The sequence below is a fragment of the Rhyacophila brunnea genome, unplaced genomic scaffold, assembly GCF_057557595.1.
Source record: "Rhyacophila brunnea isolate RB1 unplaced genomic scaffold, BYU_Rbru_1.0 scaffold_6, whole genome shotgun sequence".
Taxonomy (NCBI): domain Eukaryota; kingdom Metazoa; phylum Arthropoda; class Insecta; order Trichoptera; family Rhyacophilidae; genus Rhyacophila; species Rhyacophila brunnea.
Window position 1 is genome coordinate 3,428,934 of NW_028233276.1, and position 24,048 is coordinate 3,452,981.

At 31.9% G+C, this 24,048-nt stretch overlaps 1 protein-coding gene across 1 annotated transcript in view; it reads left to right on the forward strand.

Moving 5' to 3' along the window:
• LOC147065104 (fatty acyl-CoA reductase 1) overlaps positions 1-24,048 on the forward strand; it is a 108,151-nt gene that overhangs the window by 24,535 nt on the left and 59,568 nt on the right. Inside the window, exon 3 of the mRNA XM_085956738.1 lies at positions 18,213-18,306. Within this exon, the coding sequence (XP_085812864.1) occupies positions 18,213-18,306 (94 nt within the window). The remainder of the gene's footprint in view (positions 1-18,212; positions 18,307-24,048) is intronic.

Genomic DNA, 24,048 nt, shown 5'->3' on the forward strand with positions numbered 1-24,048 from the left:
TTAACTGTTCCAATAAACAAACACCATGAAGAACTTTTTCACAAATCACGCATATTGTACGCGATCTTTCAACGAGGCCACCATGCAAAATTTTTCTTTTCAGCCGGGTAGTTTCCTCATTCCACTACTTTGTATTATCCCTCGTGTGGCATAACCGATTGTTTCCAATAACTGATAAAAATCAAAACTCTGTGCGCGGATCGTGCATTTTGCTCGCTCTCGCGATTGCCCGTATAATAGAGCAAGAAAGAGATATATCAATTACTTGGCTCGTTAACTATTCAAAACGATAAATTAATTACGAAACATGTTTTCATAATATTCCAATTTCGCAGAATAAATTAGAGTGGTAAGGTGTCTAAAAATAATACAATACTTTAATTTATCGACAATTATTAGTAGCAATCCTCGACCGGATTTTGCACAACATCGTAGCAGCCAAAGGGTTTAGAAAGAAAAACTTATCAAAATGCACTCAGCAGGTATACAGCTAAATCTACCTGAGACAACATAAATGTATAGATGGTCGCAAGTTTAATGAAATTGTTTGCAGAAAGAAATAAGACTGGTATATGCTTTTGTCTGTAAAATTGACCTTTCATAGTATCTAAAGGGCTAAGTATTGAACTAGTGTAAATCCCATTCTAGGGGCGACAGGTTATATGAAAGTATGTTGAAGCAGGCAAGTATGGTGAAAAAGTATGGTGAGGCAGGCTGGTAATCAATTTACGGCAAAATTTTCACGTTTCCATCATATTAAATGGGTATATTATAATGACCAAAGTAAATCCTTCGTGATGCCCTGCATTTTTTTTATCACGTCGCTATTTCTCCTATGTTGTCGGCTATTGTTGGCCTGCTTCATTCAATTGTATGAGAAAGCCAATTTTTTGCCCCTCTTCTTATTTAATACTCCTATGGTCCCATTATCACGGCTCGAAATGGATCGGAACGCACCGGAGCGCAGTTTTGTTTCATAAAATCGCTAACATTATCGCTCCGTCTCGTAGACATATTAATTTGACCGTCTAAGGGAGAAAAAAATGGCATTTAAAAAAATCTTATTTTTTATAACACACTTATTTTTATAAAATACACATACTATTAGATAACTATGTCAATATGTTCGTAATGTTATCGAGCGCTCCGGTTCGTAAAATATTCCATTTTGAGCGCTGCCCATTATACATAGTAGCAGGAAGTGATTTGATAAAACGGATGCTAAACATAACACGTCATAATTTGATAAAGGCTTTATTAACTAGATATAACGTAAAAGAGAAGTCATACAAAACGTCCGAAAGGTACAGCTGGATCATCAAAAACTTCCGCGGATGTACGTGTCAACGCAAATCACATTACGGAGAAGAATTCTATCAGTGATTTTTATTGATTCATCTAATGATAATGATAAACTAAGAAAAAAAAAATTAATTAAATTAAGATAAAATTAAGGGTACCTATACTGTAAGGTAGAAAATGAATATTTTTAAGTAAAATTGGGCGTGTATCCATAAAATGTCTACTAAATTGATCCCTCATCGAGCATTAGGCAATAATCAACTTCTGGCAGTCTTATAACTGGGATTTGGCTTTAATTTAATATACAATAATATTAAGTTCTATTTTGTATTCTATAGTAAGATAAATTAAGAGAATCGTACATTTTAAGACATTAATTAATTGTTGACTGGCCAAATGTCAACAAGGAAAGTTACAGGTACTAAACCATACTAACTTACCCGGTAGAATTTCTAATAATTAGTGTCGGATTGTTGCCGAAGACAATCAGATGTTATTTCTTGGCAAGTTTAAATTTGTTTGAATATTATAAGCCCATTACGTTGTGCGTACCATATTTTAAAAAAAGTCTTCCGCCAGACGCTGTATGTATGATGTTTAAACACCCTACACCACAAATCATAATTAACAGTTTGAGACTTTGAGATTCTGGTGGAAACCTAAGAATCTATTACATCATAATTAATAGATGCCGGCTTATGGCTACGTCACACAGCATTAACAATATAAACACATAAATAATTAAATTCGTAATATCTGTCCTCAGTGGAATATTTGGGCTATAGGCTATATTTTTTCGTTAAACATCCATTGTCACAAAATTTATAGGGTATTCCTGTTAACTATCCACTTAACCCAGTTTAGATTTACTACTACATATTATAAAAGTTGACCCATAGCTTTCAAATTGTCAGAACCTTCAAGGCCTTAAAAATACTTAGACAAACGAGGGGAAACGCTTTTATCCAGATTACCACCAATTAAAAACACCAATACCTTTTGACTAATATTGATCATGTTGACTTCCTCTAATATGAATAGAGTCAGTAATGTTAAACGTAACTTTTTATTGACGTTTGTAATTTTACGAGGGCTTAGTGTCAAACAACACTATCTACAAAAGTGCAACTTTACAGGAGAGCCAAAAATCGTTATTTTAGATTCTTGTAACTTAACAAGGGAAATGTTTATTTAAAACCTTATGTTAATATTTTATAATTTATTGTGTATTGTACATTTATCTTGCTTATGATGATGTTAAAATTTATAGGGATAGTTTAAAAAAAATATGAAAACAAGGGTAACTTATGTAATTAGCGTTAAACTTTACTGACGATTTAATAAGAAATTAGAAAAGATTGACATAACGTTGTTTGACTATCATGTAGCCGTAAATGTAAAATAACGTTATTTCAAAAAAAAAAAAAAAAACACTTTTTTGTAGATAACGTTGTCTGACTTTAAATAGGTGAGTTGCAACATGTTGCGTTCTATATTTCTGACAGTAGGTATTCATGCTCTACGATGATTTCATATATTAGTCTCAAGGTTTACCAATTCTTTGCCATAGATAAAAAAAATATTACTTAATTAAATCTCTGTGTATTAAAATAAAAAAATAATACATTTATGAATAAAGAATGTTTACATTATTGAACACATAGTTTTGTTATTACACATCAGAAATATACTTGTTGAAAAAGGATGAAAAATATTTTCAATTACCCATTCGGTGTTAATATGTTTCATTTATTTTCACTAACAGTTATGTTTATAATGTAATATCAGCTTATAATTATATGACAATTATTCCGATTTTAACTAAAGAATAATAATTGTGTAAGTTTATAATAAAACTATATAATTTAAAATCATCTGCTTATAGTTAATTAATATAAAAATAACATGTGTATGATGAAACCAACGCATGTAAAATACATGATTATTATATGTGCCCATTTCATATATAGATAGAGTTTTATACAATATTATTATATACCTTAAGTGGATACAGTGAAAAAAGTCGGATGTAGCGCATTTTTTTGTTTTAATTATCATTTTACAACGTTTTTATTAGCTCGTATTCTTGTTTTTTCGGTGGTTGTTTGTCTAGTACAAATCTTGCAATCAATTTTTAACTAACTTTCCGACTAGCTAGACATTTGAAACTTTTAGAATATATCAGACCACGATGTTAACGCATTCTTTTAATACTTTTAGCCATCTTTAAGCAGAATTGAATTCATTTTCAGTTAATTCTGTTTTGTATGGAAAGTTATTTCAGAAAAATCCGTAAAAAGTAAGACTATTATTGGTTGCTAAGGGGGCGGTCCTAGCAACTAAATTATTAATATATACATGCGTTACTATGGAAATCAAAATGACATATAAAAATGACATTTCAGTATTCTATAGTTGTTTGTTTGTTTGTTTTTTATTTACTTCATATCAAGTACAAGTTTGAGCATATTGAGCATAATAATTCAACAGAAAATTTAAAAACGTTGTATATAAAAAGTTCTTTTTATCTTTTAATTATTTATAAATGAGATTACGTGGCAGTACATTTTGTATCATGGAACACAACATTAATGGGAAATGGCCTACCCTACTGGATGTGGTATAAAGGCATTCAGATCTAGAGTGTAGAAAAATATGCGATAAACTTAAACGCGTGTTAAAGAAAATGTTATTTTGTCAATAGCTACGTCTATCTCATAATAATATGTATTAAAGTTTGTAACGTGGACATAACGCGCATTGAATGTTTGGAGACCATCAGCATGCTTTAATTTCATTAAGTTAGTAGTTGTATGGCCTAAAAAAATAAAACGTTACACTACAATATCTATCACATATTATTAGTATGCGTGCTGTGGTGAGCAACATGTCATATGGCAACACTTAACAACCACTGTTTAAAGCCGCGTTGACACGGTCCAAGTACGATCCAAGTACACTTGGACCGAATGCCATCCAAGCGCACTCGTATGAGACAGCTTCATACAAATGACTCCTATCCAAGCTAACTTGGATGAGTAGGACGCGGTCAGAGTAGCTTGGATAGGAGTAATTAGTATGAAGCTGTCGCTTGGATGGCACTCGGTCGTACTTGGACCGTGTCAACGCGGCTTAAATGCCAATATCACTTTGATAGAGACGTATATTATCAATAATACAAAAAATACTGGACAATTAATTTTGCCTTTAATTTAAATCAAATCACGTGGTTAGTTGCAGTTTTACAATTCGGTATTTTTCGAAAATCTTGTAACAGGTTCATGACGTTTTTTTACATGTGGCATATTTTTAAATGCCGTTTGTAAATTTTAGCATAAGTGTAAAATAAAACTTCAGAATCAAATTTTTTCGTTGGTATATTATGCTGAATCAACCAGTTTTGGTGAGGAACTATGTTTATATAATTGATTATTTAGGATTATAATTACATAAATATATATTATTTCAGTTCATATTATAATGATTTCTTTACTTAATCCATAGTAGAAGAATAAGTACCTAATTAAATAAAATATGTATTTCGATTCTTATTTTATTATTTTTTCTGCGTGTTATGTACTTATATAAATATAAATGAATATTCGTTTCCCAATTTGTTAGGACATTTTTAGATTGCAACAACTTAATTATCGTTTAATAGTATATATATATATAAATGTATTAGAATATATCTTTCATTAAATAGAAAATATATAACTTATTTCGATTGCCTTATACACTAAGAGATCGTCCAACATGCAGTTCATCGTGGGACACTTGTTCGTGCGCCGCAGTACGTGAAACATGAGTTCGTATAACATTTTATCAAATGACGAGTTCGTCGTTGAACATTTCACCATGGAATACATTTGTACGTATCTTACAAAATGCGGCGATAGTTTGCAAATAGTACTGTTCCAATTAGATTAACCCTAACCTAACCTAACCCAACCTAACCTAGTTAAGACATCTCCACATGTTGTAGCATACGTACAAATACACTCCATGGTGAAACGTTCAACGAAGAACTCGTCATTTGATTAAATGTTACACGAACTCATGTTTCACGCACTGCGGCGCACGAATAGGTATCCTGCGCTGAACTTTTTACGTACAAATTTCCGATACGATGAAAAAGTTGTCTCCATATTCGAATTCTACCAAGTCCAAGATTTTGTCTATGATTTTTCTAATATGTGTGTTCGTTGAGGCTGGTCTAAGTTTTTACAAAATTAAAGTATATGCTTGTCATTGTTTTAGGTGGTTATTCGCTTATTTTACAAATAATATTTATGCATGAGTTGGAAAATTATAACAACGTAAAAATAATATTAAATAATTCTGAATACAATAATATGTCAATTGGTTTAATGACGTGGTTGAAATTGTTACGGCTTAATTAACTAAACGATACCTCTCCACTACGAATATATTAAAATCGCTTTTCAGCAAAAACGTGGTCACCGAACACGAGTGTGATTTTTTTTAGTAAAATAATAAAAATAAATGACGTTTTGCTATGAAAATGTTTACATTTTCAATAAGATACGCATCGAAACACAATTATTTTTTTGAATGCCAACAGCCTCAATGTGAAATAGAAATAATCGAAAGCTTTTATTATGACTTTTATTATTATGAGATAGAAGGAAACATTAAGGCTATACTTCAGTTGAGGCATGGTCTAAAAAGATCGTGGCTAGGCGATGCGCGGATTGTGCAAATGACGTGTGCCGAACGAAATATAATTTTTCATAAAAATCCAACATGCGTCTATTTAATGTTATGTTTATTATTATATTACTAATAATAATAGTATATTCATTGACATTTTTTCTTTTTTAAGTACATACGTAAAGTTATTTAGTCATCTTTACACGATTTAGGAACATTTTCATCCGACGCCATGACAAAACAAATCAACATGCGGACACCTCAACTGTCCGTCTCCGATTGGCGACTAGTGAAAAATTTCTTCGCACCTAGTGTTGAAAATTATTTGCCGTTTCATTGAAACTAAAACTGACAAGTTTTATTATAAATGTATTATTAATTATTATTTAAAATAGACGGACAGTAAAAATAAGTGACAATTTTTTTATGTACAAAGTATTGTGACAAGCAAAATCTATCACCAATTGATTGACCTTTTAAATATACAAAAAAATCTTTTTTTTATTCAATTATTTTTATCTTCTTTTTACATGACAGCAAGCCATGAAGCAAAATGACAGAAGTCTAATAGTGGTAGTAGTAAAATCAGAGAACATAGTAATAATGGTAAGTGCGTTACCTTCTGAAAGTACAATAATTCTCGATACGAGATAAAGGTTTGGTGTACTCATAAAATCTCCATAGAGAATAATCCATACCACATCAACGTAAACTAAAAGAAAGCCAACAATATTATATTATTATTAATTTCGCAGCCATACGCGATTTATTACACCAGGTTAACTGCCAAAAACACAAATGGTCGGTAAAGTTTATTGAACAAAGTGTCGTCAGGTAAAATAGTAGATTTTTTTTTCTATATAACAGATAATTTTATGAATACTTACAACAAATTAATGAAAATTGATTTTCCAATTATATGGTGTGTTATAAAACAATTCAATGTTATACGTGCCTTCACAGAATTCATTAATATAATTATATGGGTACGTACTTCAGGTGTATTATAAAATTAATATTGATAAGTAAATATGTCTAAATATTATAAGGCAGGGGAAGGCAAACTTTTTGGATGGAGGGCCAAATTCAGGAATTCAAAATGAGCGGCGGGCCGCAAGTAAAATACCATTTTTAGATATACACTATTTATTATCACGAAAAATAAACATTACAAAAAAATAATGATAAGAATGAAACTGTTGTACATTTCTGAACATTTTTTTAAATTCAGTATTCATATTCTCAAAACTGCTTGTAAATGGGCATCGGAGATATTTGATCGTAAAGATTTTTTATTGAGGTTCATGATCGAAAATGTATGTTCACATATTATATAGGTTGATCCAAAAATAACGAACATTTTTCTTGCATAATCTTTAAGTTGGTCGAATTGGGCATTGTAAAATTTGGAGATTTCTTCACGACGATGCAATTCTCTTAAATCATCACACTGCAGATCAATAATCTCAAGTTGTAGCTCTGTCGGCACACTATCAATATCTATTGAAATCGATGTTCAGCGTAGAAAATAGTGGTTACATAGTGTGAGACGAGACGCAAGGAAGACGTAATGAGATAATACATTTACGAAACAACAAATTCTTAAAATTTTAATCTATTGTCAATATTCTTTAAAAAATATAAAAAAAGTTATTCGTAATCAGAAGTACAATTAATGATGGTGGGCCGCAAAAAAACACCAGGCGGGCCGCAGTTTGCCTCCCCCTGCTATAAGGTAACCAACCTACGAGTATCAAACTAATATCATGCTCGCTATTAGCATAAAATTCATATAACAATTAATAAAAAAATAAACCACAATTGTCTTTTTTCATATATATTTTAAAACGGTCCTATAGTAGATAATAACGGATGTCTATTTTTAAGTACCTACCTACCTAGTCTATAAAATATACCAACTAAATATCTGCGTCATCTTAGTTAGGTACAGCACATCAGATTAAAAAAATGCTAATTTTAGCCTCATTCACCGTTTAGTGATGTCAATATATTTTTTAATGTTTTTTGGTTCCCAAATAATTTTAATTGAATTATTCGGATACAATATTTTCCTCAAAAATATAAAAATACAAAAATAAATGCAGCTAATAGTAATAAAATTATATTTTCTACTTTGAGGATAAATAACTAATTTTGTTTTTAAAAATGGAACCAATAACCTAATAATTGTTTGACAACAACGGGTATTTTCCTGGTATTAACTTAGTTGGCGATCAAAAATTCTTATTAAAATTGTAGCGCCTGTACACGTGCATGGATTAACTGGCAGCAATAGTGTGTATTTTAAACATTGTGACAATAACTGTTTACACGTAAAAGTCTTGACTTTCTCTCCAATTTAATTCTTTAAGAGTGAGCAAGACGCGATGTTTTAATGTTATGATACTATTTGACAGGTAGTGAAAATCTGATAACCTCGAAATTAGTTCGTAGTTCGTTTTTTTGCCGGCAGGTTCGCCACTTATCGTTCTACTGCGCAGGCGCAGATCGAAAAATTCTCAACTGTCGCATGAAAATTCAGAAGCTTCCAAAGTTTTTTGATTCATGCATGCAATTTTGCAACTGCAGGATAATACATGTTTACAGGTACATTTTCTTATTACGGCTGCGATAATACGTACTGTCAGCAGTAAATCCATGTACGCATAAACGGGGTATTATTATTAACTCTTGGATAATTTTGCTTATTTGTTGACTTGATTAACTAATGCCGCTTTATTATTTTATTGCACTAATTTATATTTTCTTTAAATACCGAAGTTATTAATGGATATAGTGACGTTCAGATCTCAACCAGACACTTCCAAATATTGTGAAATTCTTATTATTATCTTGATATTATGTACAGCAAATAAACCTCTATGAAATTAACTAATCAAAACCAGACAAATATAACAATTCTTTTTGGTAGGCATTTACTAAATTTGATTTAAATAATGATCTTAGCACCAATCTCACGCACAAGCAAGACAGGTTTTTATCATAGTGTTTTCATTAATTTATATTTTTATATATTACTTTATATACATATTTTATTTATGTAGTTATCAAAATTCATGTATTTCTTCCAATACCAGTTTTGTTCAGTTGAAGATGTGGTAACCCCCTTCCCCTACGCCTCTCATGGTCCATTGCAAAATGTACTGGGCTTCCATGCGGTAGCGCGGGTTCGATTCCCGGGATCACCATATATCTGCAGTTTTCTGAACATCTGAGTACTTATTTATGTAAAAGTTTTACATCTACTATTACACTACTGTTTTACTATCATTGGGGCACATGCCCTATTGTAGTGCTAAAGATAATATATGTATATATATATATATATATATATATACATAATTTCAATTTGGAAAAAGTATTCAATTGTTATGTAAATTAACTCAACTTGTTCACTGGTGCACTTATATGCGTATAATCCCAAGGACAAGAATAAGGCCGGTGCTCTTACCTCTTGAGCTAACGGGCCAATCCCAAGGACTGTAATAATTATTGATGTGGACCACAGAACAGATTAATAAAATAAATTGAAATGTAAAAGCCATCGTAATGGACCAAAGTTCTGAAGCAGGATAGTTTATGGTCTGGTCGCTATATAAAACACAAGTAAAACAAACCACGTCGATTGTTCCCAAGGATTGAAATGACGTTACATTGAAGTGAGAAACTAATATGACGTATAATATTCACTATTGAAAATGGTATACGTGTTTACGTGTATCCCATATTTTTCCAAACTAGAGATATTTAGCCTGTTATACCACGCGCAGTAGGGTAAGCCAGTTCCCATTAATTTTGTGTTTTCTAGTCTGGACTTATCCGAGCTAACACAAACTGTGTCCGGAAACTTGTACGTATGCAGTTCACCGTATCACACTTCACCGTGGAATGTTGTATCGGAAATATATGGCCATATACTAACTAACGGTCGTCCAACTTCTTTGGGTCGTATAATTATGCTATAAAATTCATGTCTAAATAAAACACATTTCTTGTCGGTTTACATTTTACAGGAAGCTAGCAGCAAACAAATTTTGAAAATAGCCGATATACTGGATTATTTGTTAGGTTTGGTTAAGTTTTCATTCTTGGATTCATGAATTTTGCCAAAATCAGCTAAGAAAATTGAATTAGTGTTCATATTGAATCTAATAAAATTGGAGACCGCATAGTATACGGTCATCTCTTTCTGATAAGAAACCTCACGTCGAACTGTGCCACGGTGAAATGTTTTACGTACAATTTACATGTAACCCACACAAACAACAATGATAATTATCGTGCATACATTATATGCGTATTGTGCACGTAGGTATCAAGTTCCGGGTGATTTAATTAAAAGTGTTGGTAACACGCTACAAATGCACATCGATGTATTGAAAATTATCAGTTAGGTATTTTGTATTGCTTATAAAACAATGAAAATTGCTTATATCCATGACATCGATCTAAAATCTAGATTCTAGACAGCTGATAGGCATTGTTTTGCCCAGGCTACTTCGGTTGAATCGCATTTGGCGTAAATAAAAATGATCAGGAAATTCTTGTGCATGCGGTGTTGCAATAATAGTCATGCCACTTTGGCAATATTGTTCTACTTGAGCGGGCAGACGGGACAGACCCATCGTAATCGCAATAGCTGAGATTCATTTTGCTGCTAGAAGTGACATTAAAGCTTCTTCATCTACTCAGTGTTGCCATTTTAATAAATTATTCTCCCCCGCTAAGTAAAAGCTCGATGACATTGAGCTACTTTACAAGATACAAGCCGGCGAATTTACAATCTGCTAGTAAACTCGCCCAGTGTCATCATCGAACTATCCAACAATCAGATTGTAAACAATCTACCGAGAAAAGTTGAAAGCCGGGCAACTTTACTCGCTACTCGCTGGCGTGTGGGCCGATCTGCGTCTGCGCAGTAGAGCGATAGTGGCGAACCTGTCGGTAAAAAAACTTAAAACGTCAAATAGTACCAAAAATTACGTTTTAAGATACATAAAGTATAATATAATATGTACCCTTTCAATATTGGGGTCTGGCGTAAATCCCAATTGACTTTTATTTACATTTTTATTTACATTCACCGCAAATTAAAGAAACAACATATGGTTTCAACTCGCTAGCTTGTTAGCTTCTAAGCGAGTGGAAAGGTTTATGTGTCATCATCAGAATCGCACTAGCTGACTTGTCCACTTTTAAACTCGCTGACTAGCAGCTTGTAAAGTAGCTCAATGTCATGGAGCCTTAAAGAGACAGTGTTTTGGTTTTAGTGAAGTCAGAGAACCCAAGTTTTAAACTACTTTTTATCTTAAATTAGGTATTTAAAATTATTGAATTGTTTTGACATAATCTCTAAATATACACGTCTGTTTAGAGATTATGTCAAAACAATTAAATAATTTTACATAATATAAGAGAAATGGTAATTTAAAACTTGGGCGCTCTGACTTAAAACCAAAACACTGTCTTCTTACTTAGCAAGGCAGTATTGTCTCACAACTGGCGCGTAATTTAACTTCATACCCCGTTTACACTACATAATATATTTACTGTGCACAGTAATAAAATGTATGGGGAAACATGTATTATCCTGCAGTTGGCAAGATTGCGTGCATAAATCAAACAAGATTAGAAGGTTCCAAATTCAACGCGACGTAAGATTATTTTCGATCTTGCGCCTGCGCAGTAGTACGATAATGGCGAAACTGCGGTAAAAAAACGAACTACTAATTTTAGGTTAACCTATTTTCACTACCAGCTGTCAAAATTAGTACTACAAAATGACAACATCGTGCCTCGCTTACTCTTGAATAATGAAATTGGAGAGACAGTCGGCACTTTTACGTGTAAACAGTTATTGTCATGAGTATTTAAAATACGCACTATTGTCTCCAATAAATCCATGCATGTGTACAGGCGCTATAACTCCATTTGTATTTATCTCTCTTGGTCGAGGATTATCACTATAGTATCTCCTACGTCATCACGGTCATTTCTAGAACTAAAACCCTCCCCCACATTTATTTACCTCGCTACTTCATTCCCCGCGCACATAATTCAGTGTGTACTCGATACCGCATAGAGTTTCACTAACATTAAAATGTCTAAAACTTTGCGGATATACATGAAGTGCATTATATTATAAAATGCTATTTATTTCTCTGAAAAGTGTTAATTGAGCACGCGACGCAATGGTTACATGTAAGTTGCATGTATGCAGTTCATCCTGAGACACTTATTCGTGCGCCGCAGTACGTGAAACATGAGTTCGTATAACATTTCTATCAAATGACGAGTTCTTCGTTGAACAATTCACCGTGGAATACATTTGTACGTATCTTACAAAATGCGGCGATAGTTTGCAAATAGTACTGTTCTAATTAGATTAACCCTAACCTAACCTAGTAAAGACATCTCATAAAATTTGTCACATGTTGTAGCATACGTACAAATATACTCTACGGTGAAATGTTCAACGAAAAACTCGTCATTTGATTACATGTTACACGAATTCATGTTGTACTGCGGCACGAATAAGTGTCCTGCGGTGAACTGTTTACGTACAAATTTCCGAATACGCAACGCAATAGTATTAGCGCGCAAAAACCACATATAAATAATAGCGCTGTGATATTGAAGTTAGTCTATACTTTGAAACGCACGCCACCTTCTTCTTTTCTTTTTTCTTTCTGACCATGTCCGATCCGAATAGGATCATATGGGCCTCCACAGAGTGAGGTTTGTATTAACAGATTTTTTTTACGAGAAATGGATGTCAGCCACTTGCTCAACCTATTAGGTCCATACCCTGACTCACACACATTTTGAAAAACAATATGTGTACTTGCCAGACCCAGGATTCGAACCTGGGACCCACGGCATGATAGTCCAACGCTTATGCCGCGCGACCACCGTAGGCGCCACCTTCTTCATCTAAAATAATCCACAATTTTTCTCAAAATAGACTGAAGGTTGTCAAATCGAATCAAATGTATTTATTTTACATATAATGAACATAACAAATTATAAATTCAAAGCGTTCACAACATGGCATAAAATAAGTGTACAATTTTTAAAATAAAATTACAGAGAAATGTGAGTTAATAATACAATAAGTAATAAAATAAGAAATAAAAAAAGCAAATAAACAAAATAAAATATCCAAATTAAAAGTAGATGGAAGCACACAGAGTGAACTATTGATAGACTCTATCTCAATAACTTATAAAACAAAGTCCACCTATATTCACAGTCACGTACGTGGAATATATCAATATCCGAAGCGATTTCATTAAACATGGTTATTGCCCTCCCAATTGGCATCACTAAGGGCAGGTTAGTTCTGCACCTTGGGAGAACAAACAACGGATGCCCTCGATTCCTAAGGTAATCAGCAGAGACACATGAGCCAACACCATCAAAAATGGCAGAGTTCACATTTACGCCGCGTATAAGTCGGAAAAAAATATGTAGCTAAAAATAAAGATCCCTTCTAATTTGTCTGCATTGAGCTCCTTTCATTATTTATTAAATACTCTAGTACTCCAACGCTCTTTTGTCGTCTTGGATAATAAGTTTAAAATTTAATATAAATATCACATCAATAACCATATTCTATTTTTTTTAACATTGAGGCAATGGCAAAAAATCTCTCACACATTATGCTATTTTGACGGATTTTCCTTGTTTTACTCTGTATGAATCTGTACATATTTGATTTATTCTCAAACCGTAGGCATGCTCATTGATTCATTGAGCAAATTTGTCTCGTGGTAAAATTGGTAAAGTTACCACGAGTTTCTCGAGAAATTGTTTTATTTATTTTGTCATACTGTAGATCGGATATGTTTGTTATCTTTACTTCGCCTTAAATGTTGATTCATAGCTGGAAATTTCCAGAGAGATACATTGTATTTATGTTCTAAGAGACCGTCCACATTGGCAACAAACAAGTTGCTGGCAACCTCATTAAATTTCGATTAAAATAATTTTTGGTCAAACAAATTTTGATAATTATCGTGAAAAGTTAATGAGGTTGCCAGCAACTTGTTGCCAGTGTGAACACGGGATAATACTCAAATCGTGACACTTACGCCACCTGTTGCGTTGTCGTATTAATTCCACCCCCACAAGTTGTCAACTTTCATTGAATACGCGAAATATTTTTAACAAATTACCAAAGCAATGTTCCTACCCTTATACAACGTAAAATATACAATACAATATAAATGCGATATATGATACAATAATTCTTATTTACCGCGACATATTATAATGGATAAAAACTGTAGTACAGATGCGGGGGGTGGAGGTAAGCTGTTAAGATCCACCATAAAAAGTGCATATTAAACTTTCTTAGTCATACGTATTTCTTTTTATTTAACTTAGAATTTACAGATGGTATTTGTTAGTTTTAAAAAATCAATTGAACCCTGCCTAAACCAAACCATTAATTTTGGTATATTTTGGGCAATACGATAAAGTTTTGCACACTTTTTCACTCATACTTATTTGTTTTAATTGGATTAAAAATACATAATACACATTTTTTGTAAATTCATTAAGCCCTGCCCAACCAAACTATAAAAGATAAAAAAATATTATTCTATCTATAAAATATCCAAAGTTATGTATGATTTAAATGCATAATTTTAGATATTTTATAAATAGATGAATATTTTTTGACTAGTATCTATTATGGCTTGGTTTTCGCAGGGTTTAATTGATTTTCAAAAACCTATCAACATAATTGTAGTCTTGCTTTAATAAAAACAAATACGTATGACTGACAAAGTTTAATGTGCACTATTCATGTCGGATCTTAATAGCCTACTTCCATCCTTCGCCACTGCTGCAGTACCTACTTGCGGTAGATAATTCCAGTTCGACGACATTTTTTTAGGTTACTCAAACGTCAAAATGACATAATAAAAAATATATCAGTGACATTGCGTATGTACTGTAGGTGTAAAGTGTTAACTTACAATATTAAGATAACTAACTCCTCATATACAGAATGATCTGAGGTTATTGGAGTTATCTCGGAATAAGAAAAATAACGAAAAGATGTTATGGTTAGATAAGATAACAACGTAGTTAATGACTTTGTACCAACATGTGATGTACAGATGTGTTCATAATGAGTTTATTAATCGTTCCAAACGTTCTATTGAAAGAAAGACGGCACTGGTTTTCTCTTATACAAATTTTATTATTACTTACGTGTTTATGACGTTAGTTTAACTATCCATGCATCGTTAATTAGCTATTAATTCTAGTTGACCTTTATCTTCATACAAAATAACGAATATGAGGTGTTGCGGTTAAATAAACTCGGTTTAAATTGGCACATTAAATTATAAAGCGCATGTCATGCCTTTTGATTGAAATAAAATATCAGCATATAGCTATGCAATTTATAACGAATACTGTGAAACAATTTCAAGCTTCATCTGTTCTATCGAAGTGATTGCACTTTACTCCAAATTGATTTTTTAAAGTTAATTTCAAATTGTCTTATTCTTTATCAAAGTCCATCATAATAATTCCACCATTAAAATACGTATCGTTGGTTTATCTAGTAAAATTCAAGGATCTGTTTAAGTTACAAATGATTTTTTATTAATATTATCGAATATTAATCGATATCGAATCTACTCATTTGTAATATTCACGCACCCATTATACGTCAAATGAATCAATAAGAACCTCTATTAGGAGGTGTAGTTATTGTGTCTGTCATCTACCCTCGTTAATATTATAATATGTTCAGACCATAGCCTCCACATCTTGAAGCGGGCCCCCAAGCTAGGATCTTTGACAGCCCCCCTACCTATTTCTAAGGTTAAAGGCAGTGTGATGATCTACAATTAAAGTAAAATTAAGGGTATTTTAGCGATGTTTTGTTTTAATACACTTGAATAAATTATGGAGTTGCCGAAAATCGACAAACAATAATCAAAAATTGCATCCACTAACCACATCATCTTAAATACCAGTATGCTTGAACTGACTTTTTTACTATTAATATAATTTTCTGTTTTGTGTTCATCTCGGTTGGCTGGTCGATTGGCCATGCCAGGATCCCAGGCTAGAGCCCTGGCAGCCCCCCTCTTGTTGCTCCCATGGTTCAGACAGGTTGTGTTTGCATTTCTATCGTTGTGTAATTCGTATAAAGCACAATTACAAAAGTATATTAATCTATGATGGACACGTACAGGTTTATAATAATGATAGTTTTAACTTTTTTTTTTGGTAGGATGAGTGCCTTGTAATCTGTATATATTGAAGCTCTTTAGACAATTGACGTTTCCGTCTCGTTATTGGCTATGCTCTAAAAATAAGCAAAGACAAAAAAATGTGAAAACTCTGCCATTAGTAATGCCTATTGGGATGGCAATAATTATGTTAAATGAAATCGAAATTCGTTTATTCCATTTAAGTAAGGGTGAATTTAGGTGGACGTTGTTTTATAAGTTTTCCAGATAGTGTCTATCAACTTAGTTCACTCTGTGTGCTTCAATGTACTTTTATTTTTAATAATATTACCCTGTATTTTAACATTTTTAACACCTAGTTTATGTCATATCGTGAACGCTTTGAATTTATAATTTATAATGTTCATTATATGTAAAATAAATAAATAAATTTGATAATCCACATAATTTATTATGTTTACTTCATAACAAAAGAAAGACAACCAGTTTACGTGTATAATATGCAGGCAGCTGATTACCAATATCATGTCATAATAAATTAACAAAAATTAATTGTATGTTTAAACGTAAAGCTAAATATAACTCAATTGAGACATAGTAGCTTAATAATATATATATATATATATATATTTGGTGACAAAATATTTCCATGCGTGTAGGTAAATTGTGTCACTAAATATTACGCAAAATTCATTTTACAGTTGATATTACAAACTAAATTTTCTTCAAATAAATAAATTATATAGTGAAAGTGAATAATTAATAGAATTTGAAATCATGCACATTTTCGTGTATTATTTTTTCACGTGAAGGGTTTCACGTCACTTTATTTCAAAACTTATGATATTTACTAAAATATTGTAATTTTATACATATTCCATTGTTACCAATTTAAGCTTAAAACTGGTTTTGGGATAATGGGACGGAAGAGGGTAAGACTACAACGAAAACAAATAGGTTTCACTGACAAACTTTAGTACGTACTATTTATGTCGGATCTTAACATACTACCTCCACCCTTCGCCACGGATGCTACAAGTATCCAACCAGTCTACTATGCTAGGCGAAATTGAGAGAAGAGGAATGTTGTAAGACGGCACATAAAATATTAGTGAACAGTTTTCCGAATAAAATAAAAATTGTTGTTTACTGGTGAAAACCTTCGATGTGATTTTTTTTTAAATTTTACAGAATATCTAAAAATTAATATGAGTACAAAAATGAGGATAGAATTAATTAAGAATGTGTAAAAGCTTAATTTATTTGAATAAGAGTTTATGTTACATCGGAGATTTCTACAATTAATTAAATAATAATTGTTGAGGTATTTAACATTGATGATTTTGCTAAGTTGTGCTGTCTTACATAAAATACGGGTTCTTTTTCTGCATTGATCATCTCCACCTTTTGCCACTGGGCCAAGCTGAAGAAAAACTACCATGTCCGGTTAAGAAATGAGAAGTTAAATAGTTTAAAGTCAATCCGGTTATCTATATTATGTTAATTACAAAATTTCAATTGTGTAATTTGTGTCATCGTATATTCAGTGTAGTGCTTATGTATGTAGTAGGTATTTATAGTATGTAAATCTACCACCTTATGAATTTTATTAAGAGCATACTTCAGTGAAACGGCAAATAATTTTCAACTATAGGTGCGACGAAATTTCGGACTCGCTTGCAATCGGGAGCGAAAGTCGAGCTGTGAACACGTCAATTTGTTTTGTGATGGCGACGGGGGAATTAATTCGTAAACCGTGTGAAGTTGACTAAAAAACGTTACCCATTTACTTGAAAAAGAAAACATGTCAATGAATATATTATTATTATTACTAATAGAGCAATAAACATAACATTAAATGGACGCATAATGAATTTTTATGACAAATTATGTTTTGTTCTGCACGCGTCGTTTGCACAAACGTCGCGTAGTCACGATCGTTTTAGACCGTGCCCCAGCTGAAATATAGCCTTAACGAAAATTCTTTCTTCTTTCAAGGTCCTGCTACGATCTGAACTGCATCTACGTCCTGGTGAGAACCAAAAAGGGCAAAGAGCCCAAACTTCGCTTGGAGGAAATATTCAATGGCCCGGTAAGTGGAACCGATTATGCTTTAATTGCATTTTGATTATAATGTTAATGTCAACAATATTTTGATGAAAAATCTATCACCCGTGTCTAATTTTGAAGGGCGTTTAACCTCGTTGCGGTTTGTTGATTCTGTTATTAGATAATAAGTATTACTCACTAATAAAAAATGGTTTGTGATATATTAATTTTTATAATATGACAGTGATAATAATTATAAAAAAAATATGTCAAGGTACATAACAATTAATAGCAATGCTATTGATAAATACCGCGTCGAAGAACTGTAATCTATATCTGTCATGTTAACATAAGATAATAAATAATTGTTTTAGTGGCACATTGAAGTCCCATTTTGTTATGTATATTATATGTTTTATGTATGTTTGTCATGTTGAAAATTGTGGTTACCTACATGTAAATTGTACTTAAAACATTTCACCGTGGCAATGTTCGCCATGAGCTTTCTTATCGGAAAGAGATGACTGACTGACTGTATACTACGCGGTCTCCAATTTTATTAGATTCAATAAAAACATTATCTCAATTTTCATAACTGATTTCGGCAAAATTTATGAATTCAACAATGAAAACCTAACCTAACCTAACAATAATAATCCAGTATATCGACTATTTTCAAAATTTGTTTGCTTATGGCTTCCTATAAAGTGTAAACCGACAAAAACCGTATTTTATTTAGACATGAATTTTATGTCAGTACTATACGACCCAAAGAGGTTGGACGGTCTTTAATATACGCCCATATATTTTCGATAAAACGTTTCACGGTGAAGCGTGATTCGGCAAATTGTATACGTACAAGTTTCCGGACACGGAAAATTGTTTCGTTTCTATATAACCAATTAAGTCATTTGTAATCTTAGATGCATTGACGTCCATACAACTACGCCCACAACAATTATAATTGAACCATTAATGTTGTCCTCCTTGTGCCTCAGTATAGTATTGACAGGTAAACTTGCATCATTCTACAGTGATACTATGGGCAATTTCCATGTGTATTAGCACTGTTAGTTCACCAGAATGTATTTTTTCAATGCTAGCAAATAATACCAACATAACTTCTAATGTTTTTGCCTCATATAATATGGTCCCGCTGTAGAATGATTCCAATGTAATTTGACTCTCTGTCAATCTATTAAAATACTGAGTAGACACAATACATAATATTATGTTATGTCATTTCATAAAGCCTGACTACTAACGTGATATATTTTACTATCGTAATTGGTGCCTTCATGACCAGCGTTGCCAACTTAGCGTCTTAAGTGCATATAGCCTTCGGCGTTTTTATTGACGTCTTTTGAAGCCTACAACAGCTTTAAATTTTCTGAAAATATACAAGATATTTAGTTTATTAATTCAGAGATTGAATTAAGGTATTTCGGTACTTCGAGTCCTATGGGCATTATTGGCGTTATAGTGATATAATGGTATCATCTATTATAATTTAATGTGTGCATATGGCATAGCATTGACGATTATCGAAGATTCCATTGTCTGGTATTACCTAATTATTACTTATCATATGTTGTTAAATTAACTAATTATTTTTTGTCAACTTTGAAATGATTTTCTGGGAAAATGTGGTGTGGTTTATTTGCACTTTTTTTCGACAAAGTATTGAAATTTGATTTTCACAAAATCTAGCGTTTTTTCCTGGAAAATAGCTTGTTTTCGTTTCCCGTCTCGCATGTTTTTGTTAACGACAGTTGGGAACACTGCTCATGACCTGTTACAGTACCTATTCAAAATGTGAAGCGCCTAGTTTCAAAAGCCCCTAAAATGGTTTTTGAAAAATTTTGAGTTAGATATGTATTTAGATAGATATTTTTGTTAGCTTTATCATCGGCAAAAATTGATCTTTAAAAAACGCCAAAAACCGTCAATACGTATGATTATAAATAATGGTAAATTTCAAAACCCGCTAAAATGGAGGATGTGGTTTTCAAATACCTCTAAAATGGAAAGCCAAAATACTTTTTAGAATATAAAAAATTAAAAAATAAATACATTAAGTTCACAGATTGAATAGATATGATTTTTTCTCATTTTTTTCAAAACTATATGAAATCGTTTTTCTCATTTTTCTCAAAACTATTTAAAATCGTTTTAGGGGCTCTTGAAACTAAGCGTTTCATATAAAGACAAGCTTGAAAAAGACCAAGCTCTACATTCTACACGAAATAGATTTTTATAATAAGTCTCTATTTTTTTCATATTGTTTATAACCGATAAATTGCACTTTTGAATGATAATTTTGTGCATTAATTTTAGCTAAAGTACAAAATATATACTTAAAAATACATTAAAATTTTAACTCTTTTGAAAGGCACCACATAAAAAGTAAAGATCAAAAATTTACCGCTTTTCGAAACAGTTCCATACTCGACTTGACGTTTCGTCACAGATCAAATAAAATATTATTATTTTACGAAAAGGTGGCCACGCGCGCGTTTTCCCAAGCATCCATCGCTTTCCCAACTCTGCCACGGTTTCGAAATATTAAAAAAGAATAATATAAATATAAACACTGAGACTGGTTTGTTACCAAATTTTCGGGTCGCACTGTCGCTTTATATACGCCCGCGATGCCTGATTTATACAAAATATATTCTAATATAATAAATTAATACCCCAAAAATAAGATTCTTTTATTTATATATCATAATAATTATAAGATAAAAAGAACTTTTTATATACCACGTTTTTAAATTTTCTGTTGAATTATTATGCTCAATATGCTCAAACTTGTACATGATAAGAAGTAAATAAAAAACAAACAAACAAACGAATATAGAATACTGAAATTTAATTTTGATTTCCATAGTAACGCACGTATATATTAATAATTTAGTTGCTAGGACCACCCACTTAGCAACCAATAATAGTGGATTGGATTACGGATTTCTTCCGAAGTAACTTTTCATACAAAACAGAATTAACTGAAAATGAGTTCAATTCTACTTAAAGATGGCTAAAAGTATTAAAAGAATGCATTGGCATCGTGTTCTGATATATTCTAAAAGTTTCAAATGTCTAGCGGGGAAGTTTAGTAGAAGGTTCTAGTCGGGAAGTTAGTTAAAAATCGATTGCAAGATTTGTACTGGATAAATAACCACCGGACAAATAAGAATACGAGCTAATAAAAACGTTGTAAAATCACCCAGTACCTAATCGTTGTGTTATTATTATTTCAAATATCATTAAATACCACTCAATTATTTATGAAAAATATTATTCCAAAATTAATTTGCGTTATCTTTCAAATCGTTTTTCTAATATCACTAAATGACATATTCATTTCTTCTGTAATAAGTCATAAAATAGCGCACAATTTATGGAAAATATTTGAAAATTAATATATAATAATTACGATGAAAATCTTGCCTGATTGATGCAAACTATTGATCAAAAATTCATTTATTTAATTAATTATTACCTATGATCAGAAAAAAACAGATGACAACAATTATTTAGTAATTAGATTTCAGAAAATAATATGATTTATTTATTTGATACACATTATTTTAATACACCATTTTACAAGTTATTCATCGACATAAAAGCGACGTACGTACATAATATCATTGGCTGATTTTATAATTGATTTAAATATTCATTCTGAATTCTATTAATTTAAATTAAAATCTTAACTAACATTCATTGCCATTGGTCCGCAATAATACATTAATATGACGACACGCCATTTTTCATCCGCAGTAGATAAAAAACTACATCGGACATATAATAATATATATTATACTTACTTAGTTTTTCTGACATTGAAAGTAATACTTTGACAATACATAGATATATTATGTATAGGTATACAATACATGGCGGGAAAAAATCTAATACAATACAAAAATTTCCCTGGTATATGATAACAATCATGGGTTATCGCTTAAAAAAACCAAAATTAAAATAAAACAAACATTTTTTTTTCGACCATGTCCGATCCTAATAGGATCATATGGGCCTCCACAGACTAGAGGTTTGTATTAACAGATTTTGTTTTTTACGAGAAATGTATGTCAGCCACTTGCTCAACCTATTAGGCCCATACCCTGACTCACACACAAATTGAAAAACAATGTGTGTACTTGCCAGACCCAAGATTCGAACCTGAAACCCACGACGTGATAGTCCAACGCTTAAGCCGCGCAGCCACCGTGGGCGATTCTCAGTCTGCATAAAATGGCGGCACTTCTCCTAGGGACGTCACTGCATACACGCTGCCTAGCACACATGAACGAATGATACTCGCTACGAAAACTGAATTCTTTAACTTATCGATACGACTGACCTATATTTTCAACCGCATGTTTATAGCTCATGCCCGAAAAATACAAAATAAAAAAGGCAAATTGAGTACCTACTCAATCAAAGGGTCTATTTACTTTTATGGTCGAGTACCTGAACAGAAGTATTTAACTTATCAATAGATAAGGAATTCTTGCTATTGAAAAATTATTTATAAAAATGATCGTAAATCGGGTCACGATTTTTTATATGATTATTGGGGACATGAAATCTAAACATGACTAAAAGATCAGCTATGACGTACATCTTTATTTAGTGTGGATAAATCAGCTATCTATAAAAAATATACCATCGAGAGTAAACAATAGATTCATTGGGAATACCAACATTGAAGTTAAATAATCGTTGAAATGTATGTTGAATTACAGAATTAAATACTTGGTGTTTTTTTTTTAATTAAGAAGTTAAATTAGATGAACACGCATTTGAAAAATAGACGGCGAATTTCTGAAGAACTTCTGAATCTCGTAGTTGGATCAAATTTAAATGTATTTTTTCTGTATCTGGCTTTAACCCGATTTTATAGTTTGAGTATAGTTTTATCATTATTTGCTGTTGATTTATTATGGTGGAGACCGATATGATCCTATTAGGATAGGATATGGTCGACATGATTTATTAGAATATTATATAATATTAATATTATTTATTATATCATTCTGGGCAGTGTTGACCTGTCGTCGCTATAGGATTGGTTTTCCGAATATCCGTTTTTGTCGAAATCGACCTTTTAATGCAGAATGTTTTTTGTATCTAATTGGACTAGAACCATCCCTTTCTTTAAATTACTTTATAATGGTAATGAATACATCATTCATATGCTGTAAAAATAACAATTCAAATATCTCCATGTATTTAAATATAGGATTATGAAATTTGTTTTTCGTCTCCTGAACATTTGGTCTATTCGGGAAACCAATCACACAGCGACACTGTGTGTCTCTGATAGCTATCTTAGAAATAGAGAGCATCCGTTAATTATTCTCTCAAGGTGCAGAAACACTCTGCCACTGGTAATACCAATTGGGAGGGCGATTTACTATGTTTTTTTTTACCAAATTGCTTCAGGCTTTGATATATTCCACTTGCGTGAGGTGAGTTTAGGTGGACGCTATTTTATAAATTCTTAAAATAGTGTTTCTTTAGCAAACTCGGTGTACTTCTTTGAACTTCTATAGATGTATAATTGTATTTTCACTGCTTTTGTATGTTTATTTATATTTTCATTTTTATCGCTTTTATTACTTTTCTTCTTTATAATAATGTTTCATGTCATGTTGTTAACGTCTAAAACCTAGAATTTGTAGTCTCCACAATATGTTGTAAAAATAAATTGAATTGATTGTATCAATTTAAATAAACGGTTGCAAGTTTATTGTAATATACTTACACCATATTA